The 17,071-nt window shown below is 37.7% G+C and overlaps 1 protein-coding gene across 1 annotated transcript in view; it reads left to right on the top strand.

Annotated features, from left to right (window-relative positions):
* MAN2A1 (mannosidase alpha class 2A member 1) overlaps nt 1-17,071 on the top strand; it is a 138,726-nt gene that overhangs the window by 106,689 nt on the left and 14,966 nt on the right. Inside the window, exon 20 of the mRNA XM_080572773.1 lies at nt 3,259-3,392. Within this exon, the coding sequence (XP_080428899.1) occupies nt 3,259-3,392 (134 nt within the window). The remainder of the gene's footprint in view (nt 1-3,258; nt 3,393-17,071) is intronic.

Here is a 17,071-nt window from a genome sequence, read left to right as displayed (position 1 = left end):
TTTGTATCACTACTGTTGATATACAGAACTGCCTTGGAAATCTGTCCTATGTTTGGGTCAGTTAATCTGCATGTATGCTAGAACAAGCGTGCCTCTTGGATACCTTCTGTCACAAAGCAGCTATGATATGCCTAAATACCTTCAGGCAATGTACTTTTTCAGTCTGACTTGACTTACTTCTTTCAAAGAAAGTAGTGTGTATGATCCCTTGATGCTGTGCAACAGTGCTTTTCTCCCAGTACAGTGTGTCAAAAAGCTGTGGAAAAGCAGGAAAGAGGATGTAAAAAAAATAAATTTGCTGCATTTTCTGACCCCTTAGTTATACTTACGCAGGAAGCTGTTGATTGGCTATATCAAACCATTCCTTATTTTAGTCAGGGTGTCTTGTGTGTTTCATAAAATAACTTGTTTGCAGTCATAGTAGAGGTAAAGGGCACATCCAGTCATAGTTATTCAGTGTGCCTTTTTTTTTCCTTACTTTTAGCAATGGAGGGACAGTTTGACTTGCCATTCTAGTTAACGTGTGCCTATATGCTGATGCTTTAAAAAGTCCACAATGGAAAATATCTACCTTTTGTTTTAAGACCACCTGATACAAGATCCAAAACACATTTTCTCATTCCTTTGTTGCTAGAAAAAGAATCCCTTTGGCTTGATCTTGTGAATGAACTTGGCAGCACTTAACATATACAGGCATTAATTAAATAGGTAATGGAGACTAAACAAGTCTTCAGAGGCTCATTTGCTTTGTAATAGTGTCTGTATTTGTTCTTCAGCAATCCTAGTCTCTGCATGACAGAAAGATGTGCAGCATGCAAGTCCACAAAGAGAGCTACTCTTTCTTCAAGTCAGGAAAGTTAAGGGTAGTACTGCATAGCAATTCAGATAAGTGTCAGGGGAAAACTGGCTTTTGGTGAGCATTGGTTTCAAGCCAGTTGAGGATGTTAGAGATTTTTTCCTCTTCTCCATTTATATCAAAGAGTGCAAGTTCTATCTCCCATACCTGTTAATGGCATTGACCATTGACAATTTTTAGCAAACTAGTATGCCAGTCAAGTTAGCAACATGAGATATTTACTCTGTAGCCATTAGAAAAGGGGGTGAATGTATTAATCTAATCTGTTTTCATGAGGTAACATTTTATAAAAGAACTTTGATTCCCAAATTTCTCCTGAGTATATGTGGGACTACTTAATAAAGAACCAAAATGAAGCTTAAAGTTGTGAGGGCATGTCCAATGTTTCATGATACTTATTTTGAAGGTCCTTCAAGATCTTAAAGGGGTTCTGGAAGAAAAAAATCAAAATTACAGTTTAAATAGGTGCTTTTAGTAGCACACTGAGAAACTTCTCAAGGCATAACTCACCATCTGAGTTTTATGTGAGCAGCTGAATATTTCTCACTTCCTGTTCTTGTACTAGAGTCAGTTTCTTACTATGGAACAGTTAACACTCATACTGTCAGATGATCTCAGCAGAATGGAGTTGGATTTCTCACTAAATAGTTGTCAGTCTTCAATATCAGCTCCTAAGAAACTTGATAAAAGACTGTAAAATACATAAGCTAGAACTTTATTCCTACATTTCTGTCTCTTTTCCCATTTGTGGGATTTGATGTGTAATTTTTTTTTTAATGTTAGATGTTGAACATCATTCATCTTGGAAGTCCCATTCAGTTCTGCTCTAATTGACTACTGAGTGGTTTATCCTACATGCCATAAGGAAGACCACATCCAGATAGATGGTATGCACCACTGTCATTTAGAAGTGGCTTTTCCTGCAGTCTGGTGGATAATTAATGGGGTAGCAGTGATCAGTTAGGTCCCAAAGCCTACCAAAATACTTTTGTGTCATTTTAAGCCAGAAATTTCCCTATTTTTTATCCTTTGAACCAATTTGGAAATGTTTTTTTATCCAACTTCAATAGCAGTGATCATTTTGGTTGTATTTTCTGTTCACAATCACCTTAAGCTTTCATCAATCATTCTAGCTTCTTAATAAAGAATGCTGAAAATGTGTTTAGGCAGTTTCAGAAAAAGTTTATCATAGATTTGTCCTTCTTACTGTGGTTCTAGCTTTTTTTCAGAGATTTACTATATTTGTCTTTCAGTCTGTGTTCATACTGTGTTCCACAAAAAACATCAATTTGAGGCACAATCCTAGCCTTATTCCATAGTACAAAATGGGGATTTTTGTTACTCATTTCCACCTGAATTCTGACTTGGGTACACAAAACCTGTTTTGTTTGTTTCTTTGTTTGTTGTTTTGTTTTCTGTTACTTTTCTTGAGGAAAAGTAAGAACAAGTATTTAGGAAAATTGGATAAGTATTTGAAGAATACTGGAGAAGTATAAAGGAGACTGCCTTGCTAAACAGCCTTTTATTGTAGCTGAAATTGTGCAATTCTTGTTTAGGAAACAAGTGTGTCAGTCTTGCCGTTTTATTTAGGAAACAAGTATATTTGTTTGAAGATTCAGTGTGCAAACACCATAACAGCCTTAATTACATGCCCTGGGCTGGTTTCCCTTTGGAGTTATAAACTTGAAAAGATGTGAACTTCATCTTCCATAAGGCTATTTATGATTTAACATCATGATAATTAAGCTATTCTGAATGGCAGTGCTACAGTTTGGAATAAGCTCAGAAATTTATACTCGGTTTTCATCTGGTGCAAAGTATTTTCCTTCTCCCACATGTGGGAAAGAAAAAATCCACGAAGGAGTGATTATCAGTATTTATTATTCATTTTACCTACTATTTTTTTCCTCTGCCTCCAACTTTAAAATAAACAAACGAGAAAAAAAAAGGAAGAAATATATTTGGAATGTATTTGGGATTTGCAATCTTTTATGCACATTTTTCTTAGATGAGGACAGTTACTTTACTGAAGTTCTCTCCATACAGCTGCAGCTGCCTGGGGTGATTCTTCTCTTGAAGTTTGATACACCAAGTATACTTGTTACAAGTAATAGTTAACAGTTGTAACTTTTCATGCTAAATTTCAATGTAGACTTATAGGTTAAAAATTCACAGGACCTTCTGCTGAAAGGTATGCTAAAATTTTGGAAGGTTATAAACATCCAGAAGCATTAACTGTTTTCAAAATCAGTCCTAACAATATTGTTTCACTATTAGTCTTCTGTATGCAAGAGAAAAATCGGAATTTTTAGTTTTATGTTTCTGGATTTTTTTTTTTTGTACATTTAATAGAAATCTAACGTCTTCCTATTAACAGTACAACTCTTATATTGCTTTTTCAGGGCAGTTGGAAGTGATCATGGATCGTCGACTTATGCAGGATGACAACCGTGGCCTTGGACAAGGTGTCCAAGATAACAAGATTACAGCTAACGTCTTCCGACTTCTGCTGGAAAGAAGACATGGAACAGATGTGGTAAGAATCATTGTCTGGATTTTTCTGGCTAGTTAAGACATGAATGTTCATTTCTGTTTTAAAAGCAGTGAACTTAGTAAAGAAGTTATTCCACAAGCAGTGTAATTAAGAAAACATGGCTTCCTAGAGAGTTCTGTGAAATTGCTTGTACATTCTCAACATAAGGACTGCATCTTTCATTATTCCTCATACAAATACTTGCAGTGTTTTCCTTCTCACGCATCTACTTCCTGTTTTTGTCACCTTGGTAAGAGCTGGTATGTGTTGGGTAGGTTTTGGAGATTATATATTTACTGATTGCATAACTAGCAAGCCAAGTAAAACAGGCAACTTGAGTTCACACTTCAGCACATCACTGAAGTGCTATTGTGAAAGTCTCTTCTTTAAGTAAGTATTGGCTTTTTTTATTTTTTTCTAGGAAGATTATAAGAGATTCCTAATTAATGAGACTTCTGGTTCTTATCAGAGTTTATTGAAAGTGGAAAAAAGGTGAAAAATAATTTGGGGTGAATAGCTGGAACAAGAAGACCAAGCTTAGCTTTTTTTTAGGAAATAAGAATTAAGCAGAAATATGTAGATGCCAGACATAAACCTTACTTCACTATGATTTTGTGAAACTAGAGGCCATCTTGTTTTTTTTCTTGCATAGCTCATCCTGTTTCACCCTTTTATATATTAATCTTTTGAGTAACTTGTCAGTTTTTTTCTCTGTTCTTTGCATTTTTCTCTTTAATTTTTTTTCCTATCATTTGAAAAGGACAAAATGAGAAATACTTCTTCATACTGAGACAGTAGAATCATGATGACAGCACCAAGCAGATTTTAAAATCACAACATGGCTAAAGATGAGCAGTTGTATACTAAGCTGCTAATGAATATGCAGATAAATTGGAATTAATTCTGTTTTATAATGGGTATTATTAAGCACTGTGAGAGGATGATAATATCAAGCTTAAAGCTAATTTCCACCACTTAATGATTGACAGTTTTTTTCAGGTTGTACATGTCATTATGATTTTCTAGTTCCTCATCCTCTATAACACAGGCAGCACATTAACTGCTGTTATCAGTGTGGTGTGGAAATATCTGAACCAGAAAGGAGCTAACTAAAGTCCTGGAAGCATTCTAGTTTATTCTAGTTTTGACAGCAATGAGTGTTGCACAGGTTAATCTACCTTAGCAAAAAGAGACCTACAGGGAGATCTGTACTGCCACACTAAACTTTTTTTTTTTTTTTTTTTTGTACACAGGGTAATTTGTATTGTATTAGATTAAAATGTGAAGCTGCTAAATTAGAGTCATCGGACATGGAAAGCTATGTTTACATAGCAGATAATATGGAACAACAGGAGCAGATCAAATCAGTTAGTGCCATGGCACATGCATCTACACTGTGCAGTTTGGCTTTTTTCCATAGAATCATAAAATACTTCAATAGATAGTTCTAGAAGTCTTGTCTAGTCCCTGCTCAAAACAGATCGACTTCTGTGTCAGCACAGATGTAGAAACTATCCAAAGGACTAGTCAGTGATTTAAACTGTAATCTGATTCAAAGGCTAGAGCATAATTTCCATAGACCTCCAGGGGAATTTTGGTACTTTTCTCTAAAAAAAAAACTACTCCATGCACGCTCTGACTCCTCTGCAAACTAATGCAGTGGGTGATTAAGTGTGGTTGACCAAAAGTTTACTTTCACAGCTGCTTCAGACCAAAATGTGCCTGTGGAAAGCAGTTTGAGGGTACCTCTACTGGAACATAGGCAGACTAAGCAACTCTGTTTAGGGCTATCAGGTTAGTGGAAGATGCACGTTGTTTTTTGCATGTATTTACCAGCTTGCCTGGAATACCAATCAGACATTTCCACGAGGTAACAATATATTTCCCTTTCCTTTTTAAAATCAGTCAGAGCGGTGCTATTATTTCAACTGATGCAATGTGCACTACCCACAGGAGCCAAACTCAAGCATGTGGGTTTTGTTGGGTTTTTTTGTTTTGTTTTAAGGAAATACACAATATCTTTCTGGTGTTACATCTGGAATTCTCCTCTAGAGTGTTCTAGCTTTTTGTTTCTTGAAATTTATCTAAACGTCTCTAATATTTTCTGATTCTTGCAACTTTCAGATGTGTTGACATAAGGAAGGGATAGTACTTCCCTTTCTCTCTATTTTGTAAAATATACAAATGCATTTTTAGTGCATTGCTATTTAGAAGGTAGTTGTTATAATAGCTTAATAATAGTCCTGTCAGAAAAAATTACAGAGAAATCGTATGCAGGTTATTTATGTGATGGACAGCAATGTGTGACTCATACACTGACCTTAATTTTGTTGTCAAGACCTATTTTTTTTTACTTACTTAAGGAACAGTGAAAGGAAGGAGAGAGTTTTGATTGCTTGGTGTGTTTGCCTGTACAAGCATTTCCTAAAGTGGATTCCAAAATATTTCATTCTGTCTCTTGTCAAAAACAGTTCTGATGAGTAGTTTTTCTGTTCTTTGGGAAACTTTTCCTTAGGAGGAGTGTGTATGAAGTGTAGGATATACACTTATTTACAATTAACTAAAATAAATGTGCATCACTTTAAGTTATGGCAAAATAAGCCAAAAGTTTCTTTTCCTTTGCATCTCCAAAATCTTTTTTTCCTTTCCCACCTCCAACCCTGAACAGTGTATTTTAATGGCAGAGACAAGCCATGGTGAATGTGCTGAAGTGTAAATTTGACCTGTCCAGTTGGGTAGGCAGAGTTCTTAACAATTACTGTCACATTCAAGTAACCTAAATTCTATAAAGTCTTTAATCGTAGTAATTCCTGGGTTTTGGCTGTTGAATTTTAGCTTATCTCACGAGTAGGAAGTATTCATGCTCTGTGCAAACAGCTTCAGGTTGATATAACTGATTCCACAACACACACCTTAACCTCCCACCCCAAATTTGGGTAGTACAAAAGGTGTATTCACTGGCAGTATTGCTCATTAAGTAAGTTACGTACATAGATAACAAGAGCTGTGCAGATCCCACTTTGCTTTAGGTTACACTCACCTGATTTATTGTCAACTTTGTCTCTCAGACCTCTGTTGATGTTACTACTATGTTTGATACATTTCTAGATACTTTTTGTTCTCCCACTAAATGTAACTAATTCTGCTTATGTTTGTTTTGTCCCTGCAAGTATTGAGTGGCTCTGTGTATCTGTCTGACTTCTCGCCTAATATTCATTTATTTTTCCTCAGATTATTCAGCAAAAGCTGGAAGCATTTTATTTTTAAATTCAAGGGATTATTACATAGACAAAAGTGAAACTGAGCACAATTATCACTACCTGTTTGTCAAAAAACTAAATGCATCTTTATTTTTGAAAATACAGATTCTTTCTTTTACATTTGTTGTAAACTTCAGTAAAAATAAGCATTGGTACCTTTTTTAATTCCATACCTCAGTATGTTATATTAATATAAGAAAATGAAGGACACATAATTTGTAGGAAGAAGTAATATCTTTATTTCATCAGTGACATAGCTGGAGAAAAAGATGCCATTCCAGGCACACGTATTCTTCCTCAGATTCTTGTTTCATATCTTGCCTTGATTTGCTTGATTTATATAACCAGATTTATAGTCTAGTCCCAAGCAAAGAGCCAGGATTCAATAGCTCAAATAGCTGCTATGATGTGGGGGAGGCTGTTTAGAGAAACAGTGATACAGGCAGTTAATAAAATCACAAATATGTGGCAGTCAGATAATCAATTTCTCTGAAAATATATGCTTAATGATATAGCCATTTATCTGATTATTGAGTTGTACTTGCCTCTTACATGGAGTGCATATTTATAACGCATATGTATATTTGAAGTTCCAAGTATACACTTTACTATGCATTGCTATGCATTACCACACACCATAACAAATATAACTGACTTGATATTTCAAAAAAAGCGGGAACTCTACTTCCATTTAGAAGTGTTTTCAAGCTCATGCTTGACAACCGTAGATAATTCCACATCCCTGGAGATGTTCACGGTCATGTGGGATGGGGCCCTGGGCAACCTGATCTAGTGGGTGGCATCCCTGTCAATGGCAGGAGCGTTGGAACTAGAGGTTTTTTAAGGTCCTCTCCAGCCCAAGCCATTCTATGATACTCCAGTATCAATTTTAATAATGAGTATTGTTTTGAACTTGTCAAATATATACAAAGTCTTGGCCTTCAAAATTTGAGACTTTTGTGGTGATCACGGAAGAAACAAATAACATTTTCTGCACATCCCCTTCATATCAGAACACAGTGCATCTTCTTGTAGAGCCTTGCCTTGTAAATTTAGCTGTTTGGTGTTTTTATTGTTATTGATTTTATTAGTATATATATATTGCTTTGTTTGAAGAGATATTCAGCTGTGTGCTAGTTCTTGGCAGCCTTTCTTAAAATACTAAACTTAAATGATGATTATCACTACGAAGTAGATGATATTTTATTTCTTACAATGGAAGTTTGTGTCTGCTGTTCAACAGCAGTGTTAACATTTATGTGCAAATACTATTTTTTCAGGCTAATACCATCCTCATTTTTATGCCAGGGCACTTAACGGCTTAATTGTTTCAAATATGTATTTTTTCCTGACACTTTGATAAAGAGGTGTTATAGAAGGATTCTAAATAAAGACGGATTTATCTCCAAGCTCTAGTCATTGTCATACTGGCCAGAACTATAGGGAGTGAAAGTCTTCATCCTCCAACAGGGCAGCAGCCACTCATTGTAGCTGGCTCATGGTTAAAGAGGTAGCAAAGAGGATAACCTTTTTCTGATTTCTGGACTTACAGTTGTGCCTCATTTTTTGTATGTACATCTGCAGTGAATTACATTATTTCCTTTGGGTGTTTTTATTTCTCTTCACTTGTGTGTACCTTTCTGCCTACACTGTTCAGAAAGACAATATTCTACTTCATAGTATGCATAGTATTAAAGCTGTTTTTCCCACTAGCTCACATAATTGGCCAAAGTGGGAGTGTAGGTCTTTTCAGCAGCTGCTCTGAGTTTGTGCAATTTGAGCTCTTAAATCTAAATCTTGCTGAATCACCTCTTCTAGAAAGACCTAGTAATTCCTTCTGCAAGCTCTGGTGGTAGGACAAAGTCCTTCATAAAGGAAGGAGAAAGTCTGTGAGTCAGGCTTCTTTTCCTTATATTCTTATATAGGAAATAACTATAGAGAGATAATCTCCTTGCATACAGAACAAGCAATTTCTATCAACAGCAAGACCTTCCCCATCAGCAGCAAATTTCCAATGCACATATAGCCTTTCTGGAAAACAAAAATTAGGAGTTATCATGGGGTAGCTTCTGTCTTCGTCATCACTTTGGTGAGCTACTCCATCATCGAAGCAGAACCCCAGAAAAATTCTGATCTCTGTGTTCTGTCATCAACTGGGAGCATAACCTCTTGACAGTCAGTAGGAAACAAAATCTGGCACCATGTCCTTTCACATCTCTGGCATTTGTTATTTCTTTGGATTTTAACTCCATCCTCCTTCCTCCTGCATCATTACTGGAAAATATAAACACTGTAAGAATAATTAGAAAAGAAGAAATCAAATTGGTTGTGAGAGTCTATAAAGTATAAAATTCTTTTGTTCTTGAAAAAGGATGTCATGCTGCTTATGTGCTTTTGTGATCCCTTTCATATAGCTGCACTGATGTCTTACATATTTGTCAGCCTCTAAGTATGGTGGTGTGGTTATGGTCCCGGTGGCTAGTTACTTTGTCTGCTCCAGAAAACATGTTTTTTCTCCAAATGATCAGTTTATAGAATGTGACTGATGTTATGGCATCTGACTAAAGACTAACTGAATTAAATACAAGGATCTGACAGTGACCAAAGGAGCAGCAGTAAATGGAACAACCCAAGGAACCTAACCAGGGAGGAAAGGAACACCCTGAATTGGCTACACCTGAGACTGTCAAATGAGGACAATTGTTACTAGTGTGAAACCTGACAAGATGACTCATCAGAAAACACTTTATGAAGACTAGGGAGGTTATTGCCTGAAAGATTACAGGACACTTGTTATTGGGTTATTCAGTGGAAAAGACATAGGAGGGGAGAGACAAGGATTGAAGGCAAGCAAATGTGGGAACACAGAGGGAAAAGGGAAATAAAAGGGTCTGTGCTTGGTCACTACAGTCTATCCTGGTTCTTCGTTAGCTCACCAATTAGTTTGAGCCTGTGAGAGTAATTAAACAGTTTCAGGTCAGATTAGGAATGTAGAATAAGAGGTCTACTTGTTAGTTATTGAAGAGAGAGGCCATGGGATTGAGGAATCAACAGAACTGGCTGATGGTTACTGGAAAGTCTCTTATTCTGTGCATGCATATGAACTGCTGGTAAACTTCAGGCTGATGTGTAGGGGGTTTGCACCTTCAAGGAGGTAAAGTCTGATATGGTGAATGGTTAAGAAGCCTACGGTCCAAGCCTGGATATTCGGCAGACTTGAAGTCCACGTTGACTATTGAGGCATCAGCAGATCTTCAGTGTACTTGTCAATCAAGAAAGTGATGGTGTCTGACTAGTGAGCTTCAGACCTCGTCAGCAATGGGGTACAATCAGGATCAGATTGTTCTGCTCATGTTTCTGAGTGCTCTGTGGGGGCTGTGGGTGCTCTGCTCTCTTTTCATTTGTGTGGCTGGTCACATATGTGGTATGTGTGTGCCTATTGAGGATACGTGCTATGCCTTGCTCCTGCCTGGACTGGGAACACAGGACCACAGCAGTGGGATCAGAGGAGTACTCTGGTCTTAAAGACCCCCAAATTTAATTTTATCAGACTGGGGAAGAGCAACTTCCGTGGGTACAAAGTTCATTGAATTTGATTATCTGTAGACGTCACAGGGTTCCTCACTTGCAGTCTTAGTACTAGCTTTGTTGGTACAGAAACTTTGTGATGATTTTAGAGTTACCACGAACCAACTTACAGCCTCGTGGACAGTGCCTCAATTTTTATTTCCTTTATAATCAGCCTTCACAGACCCCTGTCACCTTGTGTGGCACAAATATGTTCCTAGTGTAATAGCCTTCAACTCAGTTGATGGAAAATATTACATTCTGAGAGATAAAGACATTGTATCAATTCTTGTCTGCTCAGTTCAGTCCTTTGCTGGTCAAAAAACTAAGCTATCCAAAAAAAAAAAAAAGAAATCCACATCAAAATTCTCAAAAAAGGACTTGAAATACATCACCAAAAGAATTTATGCTTTGATATGCAAAACTGTAACATAACTGATGAATTGCTAGCAAATATATATATATATAACAAATTGCTAACAAATATATATATATATATGTGTGTGTACTATTCAGACAGATCCAGTCTTTACATTTTTCAGGATCTTTGTCCCCCAGGATTTCAGGAAATACTTTAATGCTCTACTATAGCAGAAAATAATCTGCACTAGTATTTTTGTTTATAGGCCTCATAAGATTTCAGGGTACCTGCCTGTTCAGTAGTCGCATTTGTGGCTGGTATTTCTGGTTGCAATTTATCTAGGTTTCCCTAAGAGTGTAATTCATTATAGAAGACCTGCTTCTGCTCTTTTACAAAGCACTTGAAAATTGTTCTGCTGAAGAATCTTGTACAGCTTCAAGGTCTTAAGAGTTCTGAATCCTTGAAGATCTTCCTATTGCCTCATTTGTTTTCCATACAATCTTGGTATCCCCCTACAACCACTAGCCAGTTTGGAAGCTGACTGAAGTGATGGACAATGTTTTCTTTGACATGCGGTTACATTGGCCAAGCATGGCACTCTTGGTCACTGAAAAAAAAAAATTATTTGCATCAGAAGAAAAAAAGATTTTTCTATTGTACTTCTTGCTTTTGAAAAGAGATCAATGTTTGGACTGTAGACTGAAGGAGATCTGAATATGTTTTTCACAAAGGGTTAATACAGAATTGTGAATAATCCAGCTGTTTTAGAAGGAGGATTGACATAACGCATTTTAACATATAAGATTCTTTCTTTCAGTCTGCATTGGTGTCTAATTGCTATTCGTTCCACTGTGGTTTTAAACCCCATTATCGGATACCCTTCTTGCTGTCTCAAAGGCATCAGTTTTTACAGGCACACTAAAACCTAGTTCCAGACAGAGATATCAAACAAAAGGGAATACCTATGCATCCGTATCTGGAGGACTTTTTAGTGATCTCAGAACGTGTCAGACACAACCATTCTTTTTGTATTACAATGTGCAACTTCAGATGAGTTTTTAAAAAGTACATTGGATTTTTACTTGGTGAGGTAACACCCAGGCGGTCTTGCATGTAAAGCCTACACATAAGTTGAAACAATTTTGTGCTTTATATCAGTTTCATGAATTTGACTAATATCATTCCCAAATAAAATCTGAATTTCTAAACATAGATTCATAGAATCATTAAAGTTGGAAAAGCCCTCCAAGATCATCTGGTCCAACCATCCCCCTGCCACCAATGTCACCCACTAAACCTTGTCCCTAAGTACCACGTCCACCCTTTCCTTAAACACGCATGGGGATGGTGATTCTACCACCTCGCTAGGCAACTTGTTCCAATGCCTGACTACTCTTTCTGAGAAGAAATTTCTCCTAATTTCCAACCTTAACCTCCCCTGGCACAACTTGAGACCTCTAGTCCTATCATGAGTTACCTGTGAGAAGAAGCTGACCCCCAGATCCCCCCACCTTTCTTTCAGGTAGCTGTAGAGAGTAATAAGGTCTCCCCCGAGCCTCCTCTTCTCCAGACTAAACAACCCCAGCTCACTCAGCCGCTCCTCGCAGGACTTGTGTTCCAGGCCCTTCACCAACTTTGTAGCCCTTTTCTGGACACGCTCCAGGGTCTTGATATTTCTTACAAGAAAGGGACCCAAAACTGAACACAATACTTGAGTACTCCTGAAATAGAGAACCCTTTACAGAGTTAAGGATTCCAGATGTTTGGTCTTGGGGGAGAATGTGTGTATTTTAAAGTTAAGGCAGCTGTCCTTACCTATTATGCGTTTTTGTCATATGTTTTAAGACTGCTTATTCACATAGTCAACGTTGTCTGCCATTATGTTTCACATTTATAAGCCAGCTACTACAGTATCAGCCAGCCAGTCTCTTGCATAGAAACTGCATCTCAACAGACATACAGACAAATTGTCAGTCTTTGAATTGCACAGAAAGAAACAAATTCTTCTTTCCATGTTTGTCTTTGGAGGTTGACCGTATCAGTCGCTGTCAGTTGCTACATTATGATTGAGAGAGATTTAATAACACTGTCTGTGTCTATTTTGGGACTAGAAATGCTCTGAAGAGTCTTTTTACTTCACAGATTAGATTTTCCAGTCCAGAAGCATTCTTCTTCTGCCAGTGGATTTTCTGAATCTGTAAAAGTGAAAGTTGATAAAAAACAGTTTCCACACACAACATGAGAGTAAGAGACTTTCCTACCAGGAATAGTCCAGATGTTTTGATATCAGACTCTTTTGATCTGCATCCCTTGATTTAGCAGGCCCAGAACTGCGTCTGTTTCCAGATTTTGTCTGAATGTACTGAGATCCAAAGTCAGCATCCACATTTCAGCATGTTTCATGAAATGGTTTGGATGCTGGTTGTTTTGGAGTATTAAACAAGTTTCCTTCCAGATTTGGGCAGTTGTACTTGACAGAGAAATGTCTAGAGGAGGACTAAATAGTCAAGATTTGTGATTTGATATTCCATCTGAACCTGTTTGCTTTCCTTATTTTTTTCATGGAAAATTTAAGATTTCTTGCCTGTGTTGAGAAGTTAATTGTTTCTCTGTCAGCATCAACTGAAGCCCAATTATCAACTGTTTCAGCTTTACTTTATTCTCTACAGTGTCTTCCATTCTTTCTTCCATTCAATTACTAAAAGATTTCTGGAGAGTCTAATTACTGATTTTCCCCTCTAATTAAGGACCCCACTTCCTCAGTTTAAGCTCTTAACAGAAAACCCTTTGAGTCTTTTCTTAATATGTTCCATCCTCGTTTTATTGATAGAATAGCTCTTGTCTGCTATAAGGACACTCTTTATAGATGAGGCCATTTTTAGAACTTGTTGCTGACTGTAACCTAAGGTTCTATTGGACTCTGTGTGTGGTTTTCTTTTCTTTTTTTTTTTTTTGTCTCTAAAAATAAAATTCAGAATTATTTGCATGATTTCTGATGACAAAGAAGGGTCCTTGGGATTTGTATTCATTATTACTCAGTCATTGGGGGGGGCTATATTTCAGAGCAGACTGTTTCTAATTGGATAACTGTATATGCATGTGCTACAAGGTAGTTTAGAAAGACAGTGTTTACTTTGATTAGAGCTCATTAAGCCAGTACTCAGCTATATCAGTGGCATTTGTCAGAATCTTGCCAATGCATAATGTTTGTAAAGCTGCCAGTGGAGCTCCATTCACACTTCGGGTGTTAAACACAATCATTGAAGTTGAGGAAACAATGCCACTTTTGAGAGCAGTAATTTAATTAGATGGAGACTGTGGGACTTTTACATAGTATTAGCAGGGTACTGCTGAAAGCTAGCCAGGTAGTGAATGTAGATACAGAGTAACTGTTCTTCCAAATCTGTTGTGTTTACATGAAAAACCTTATTTTCTCTGGCTTTCCTCAGAGCATTAAGTTTTGTATCACTTGATTAAGAGGAGAAAGGCATACTCTGATCCTTTTATGATTGTGATGCATATAGGAGAGGAACAGGCTTTGAAGTGTTCCTTCTGGAACTTTTATAATAGCATTGTCTTGACAATGTTTGTAAAACCCCTTCTCTTTATTTGGTCTCCTGGCAGCTTTTGATACCTGCTTTACTCTCCATTCCCATTGCTAATACAGACATCGATTCACTGAATGACGTCCCCTGGGAAGAGATGACTGCACTTGTTCTGTTGGTGCTGACTGTCATTCCAGATGTGGGAATACAAGATTCGTGATAAAATCTCCATTTTAGTGTAGCTTTTAAAAGTTTGAATTTTGGATAATGCTCAAGTTGAATGTTTATGACTGTGATAAAATAACTAAACAGAGCAGGAGCAAAGATCAGCCAAGTTGATTCAGCTCTAGTTCTAGCATTTGCCAGAGTACTTCAAGACTATGTTTCCCTACAATCATCAGTTGAAGAATCTGGAAAGATAGGAGCCACTCTTTATGGTTTTGTTAAGGGTTTTCTGACAACTTTGTCCCTTTACCCACTGGCTGTTAATGATTCTCTCCCACACACATTCTTCCTGAAGGTTTTCGGTTCCTTTCCTTCCATCTTTCCTGGTTTCTCAACTGCTACTTACATTGCTACATCTTTATCATAAAAATACCTTTCTTATTTACATTACTTCTGTTAGCCTTAGAGAAGGCTTTGAAGGATTCTGTCCTAGAAGATTGACCTGCCCTATCTTTTAGAATTAGAATAGTTCAACTGGAAGAAACCCACAGAGATTGAGTCCAACTGCCTGACCACTTCAGGGCCAAACAAAAGATAAAGCATATTAATCAGGGCATTGTCCAAATGCCTCTCAAACACTGACAGGCATGGGGTATCAGTGACCTTGCTTGGAAGTTTGTTCCAGTGTTTGACCACCCTCGTAGTAAAGACATTTTTCCTCGTGTCCAGCATGAACCTCTCCTGGCACAGCTTTCTGCCATTACCATGCGTCCTGTCATTATGTTACCGGGGGAAGAGGCCGGCACCTCCTTCTCTGCTTCCCCTCCTCAGGAGGTCGTACAGCGCCATGAGATCTCTTCTGAGCCTTTTTTTTCTCCAAACTAGACAACCCAAGTATCCTTAGCTTCTCCTCCTAGGACATGACTTCCAGCCCTTTTACCAGCTTTGCTGCTGCCCTCTAGACACTTTCAAGTACCTTGAGATCCTTTTTACATTGTGGAGCCCAGAACTGCACACAATATTCAGGGTGAGGCTGTACCAATGCTAAATACAGTGGGAGCATCACCACTTTTGACTGGCTGGTGATGCTGTGTTTAACGCACCCCACAATGCGGTTTGCCCTCTTGGCTGCCAGGGCACGATGCTGGCCATGCTGAGCCTGCTGTCACCAGCACCCCCAGGCCCCTTTCTGCTGAGCTGCTCTCCAGCCATTTGTCTCCTAGTACTTGTGTCCAGCATTACTATATCCCAGGTGCAGTAGCTGACATTTTCCTGTGTTGAAATTAATGTCATTGGTAACTGTCCAATGCTCCAATGTATCTAGATCCTTTTGCAAGGCCTCTTGTCCCTCAAGAGGGTCGACTTCTCCTAGCCGTGGCTGAGAACTCATCTGATATTTTTACCTTGAGCATTTTCTTACTTTCATGTCAGCCACATGATACACAGATTTGTCTCCTGTTTTTTTGTTTTTTTTTTTTTTCCCTGTGCTTCTGATCTCTGGGATTTGTGAAAGATCTTGACTCGTGGATGTCATGGTTGTGTTAACATATATTTTTCTATACATGGAGCAGAAGCTTTCAGAAAGATCTTACTTCTGTTCATCTCAAATGACCTTGGTGGCATTTTCTGAGGAATATCTGCTTCTGAAATTTAGGGCATCTAAATGAGTTCTGTTTGTTTTTGCCAAGCACTGTACTTCCAGTTGTGGCCCTTCTCCAAGTAAGTGTGTGGGATGTCTTATGATAAGAATTTGCATGTCGGTAAAACATGTAAAAGGAGAGAAAAAAAAAGTTGTTTTTGTGAAGGCTCACCATTCTTCCTCCTTCCAACTTTTGAGTCCCTTATAGCTGAAAAATCTGGAGTTAAGGAGACCATTGATGCATACGGGGCATGCAACTCTTACTTTGACATGTTTGTAGCGTATGTTAGGCAGTGGTCAAAAGCAGGGAAGGAAATGGATAAATCTGAATTCTAGCAGGATCTCTGGTCTCAAATGCTTTGGAGTATGTATGCCCACAGTTCAAAAGTGCACATAAGGAACTAATCTCAAGTCATGGTGGTTGCTGGATGGTCATTTTCTCTTCTGCTGTTTCTCAGGTAATGCACCTGGAATTAGGAACCAGCTGCAAGAGGTTTGGATAGTAGGATGAATATATTATTTGACTGATTCAGATGCAAGTAATCAGCTTCTTTTACAGAAAAAAAAAATGAATAATAAGAAAACGGATGATAGAATAATATGACCTACTTTACCACATATATGGCAACAGAGTAAACAGTCAATGTTGCTTTTGGGGTCAAACAGTGAACTCTTCTTTAAAAAAACATGTATATGCATGTTCCCCTGTGGTTAGGGAATGCATGCAGTCATTTGAACTAAGACAGCTTTAGCTGTATTTAAAGCAAGCTTGCTCATATTTTAATTGGGAAAGAGGAGAACAATGACAAGAAAGTTTGCCAGAGATGCTGAACTATTTAAGGTAATAAAAAAAAATCAAGGCTAACTGTAGAATTGCAGAAGGACTTCAAACTGATTAAGCATGCAGTAAAATGGCAGATGAAGTCAATGTAGATAAATGTGTGCAATGATGCACATGGGGGAGCAATCCTCTACAACTATTAGCTATTGCCATTTTTGGAATGGAATTTGGGATCATGATAAATCTATAACAATATTAGCCTCAATGCTTAGTAGCTGCCTAAGAGGCTAACACCATTAGTCATTACTGAGAAAAGAACCAAGAACAAAGCAGAGATTACCCAGTTACATCAATTCAGCTCTGG

The sequence above is a fragment of the Anser brachyrhynchus genome, assembly GCF_964034855.1.
Source record: "Anser brachyrhynchus genome assembly, chromosome: Z".
In the NCBI taxonomy this organism is placed as follows: Eukaryota; Metazoa; Chordata; class Aves; order Anseriformes; family Anatidae; genus Anser; species Anser brachyrhynchus.
The sequence above is the reverse complement of the archived record's forward strand: the minus strand, read 5'-3'. Positions and strand labels throughout refer to the sequence as shown.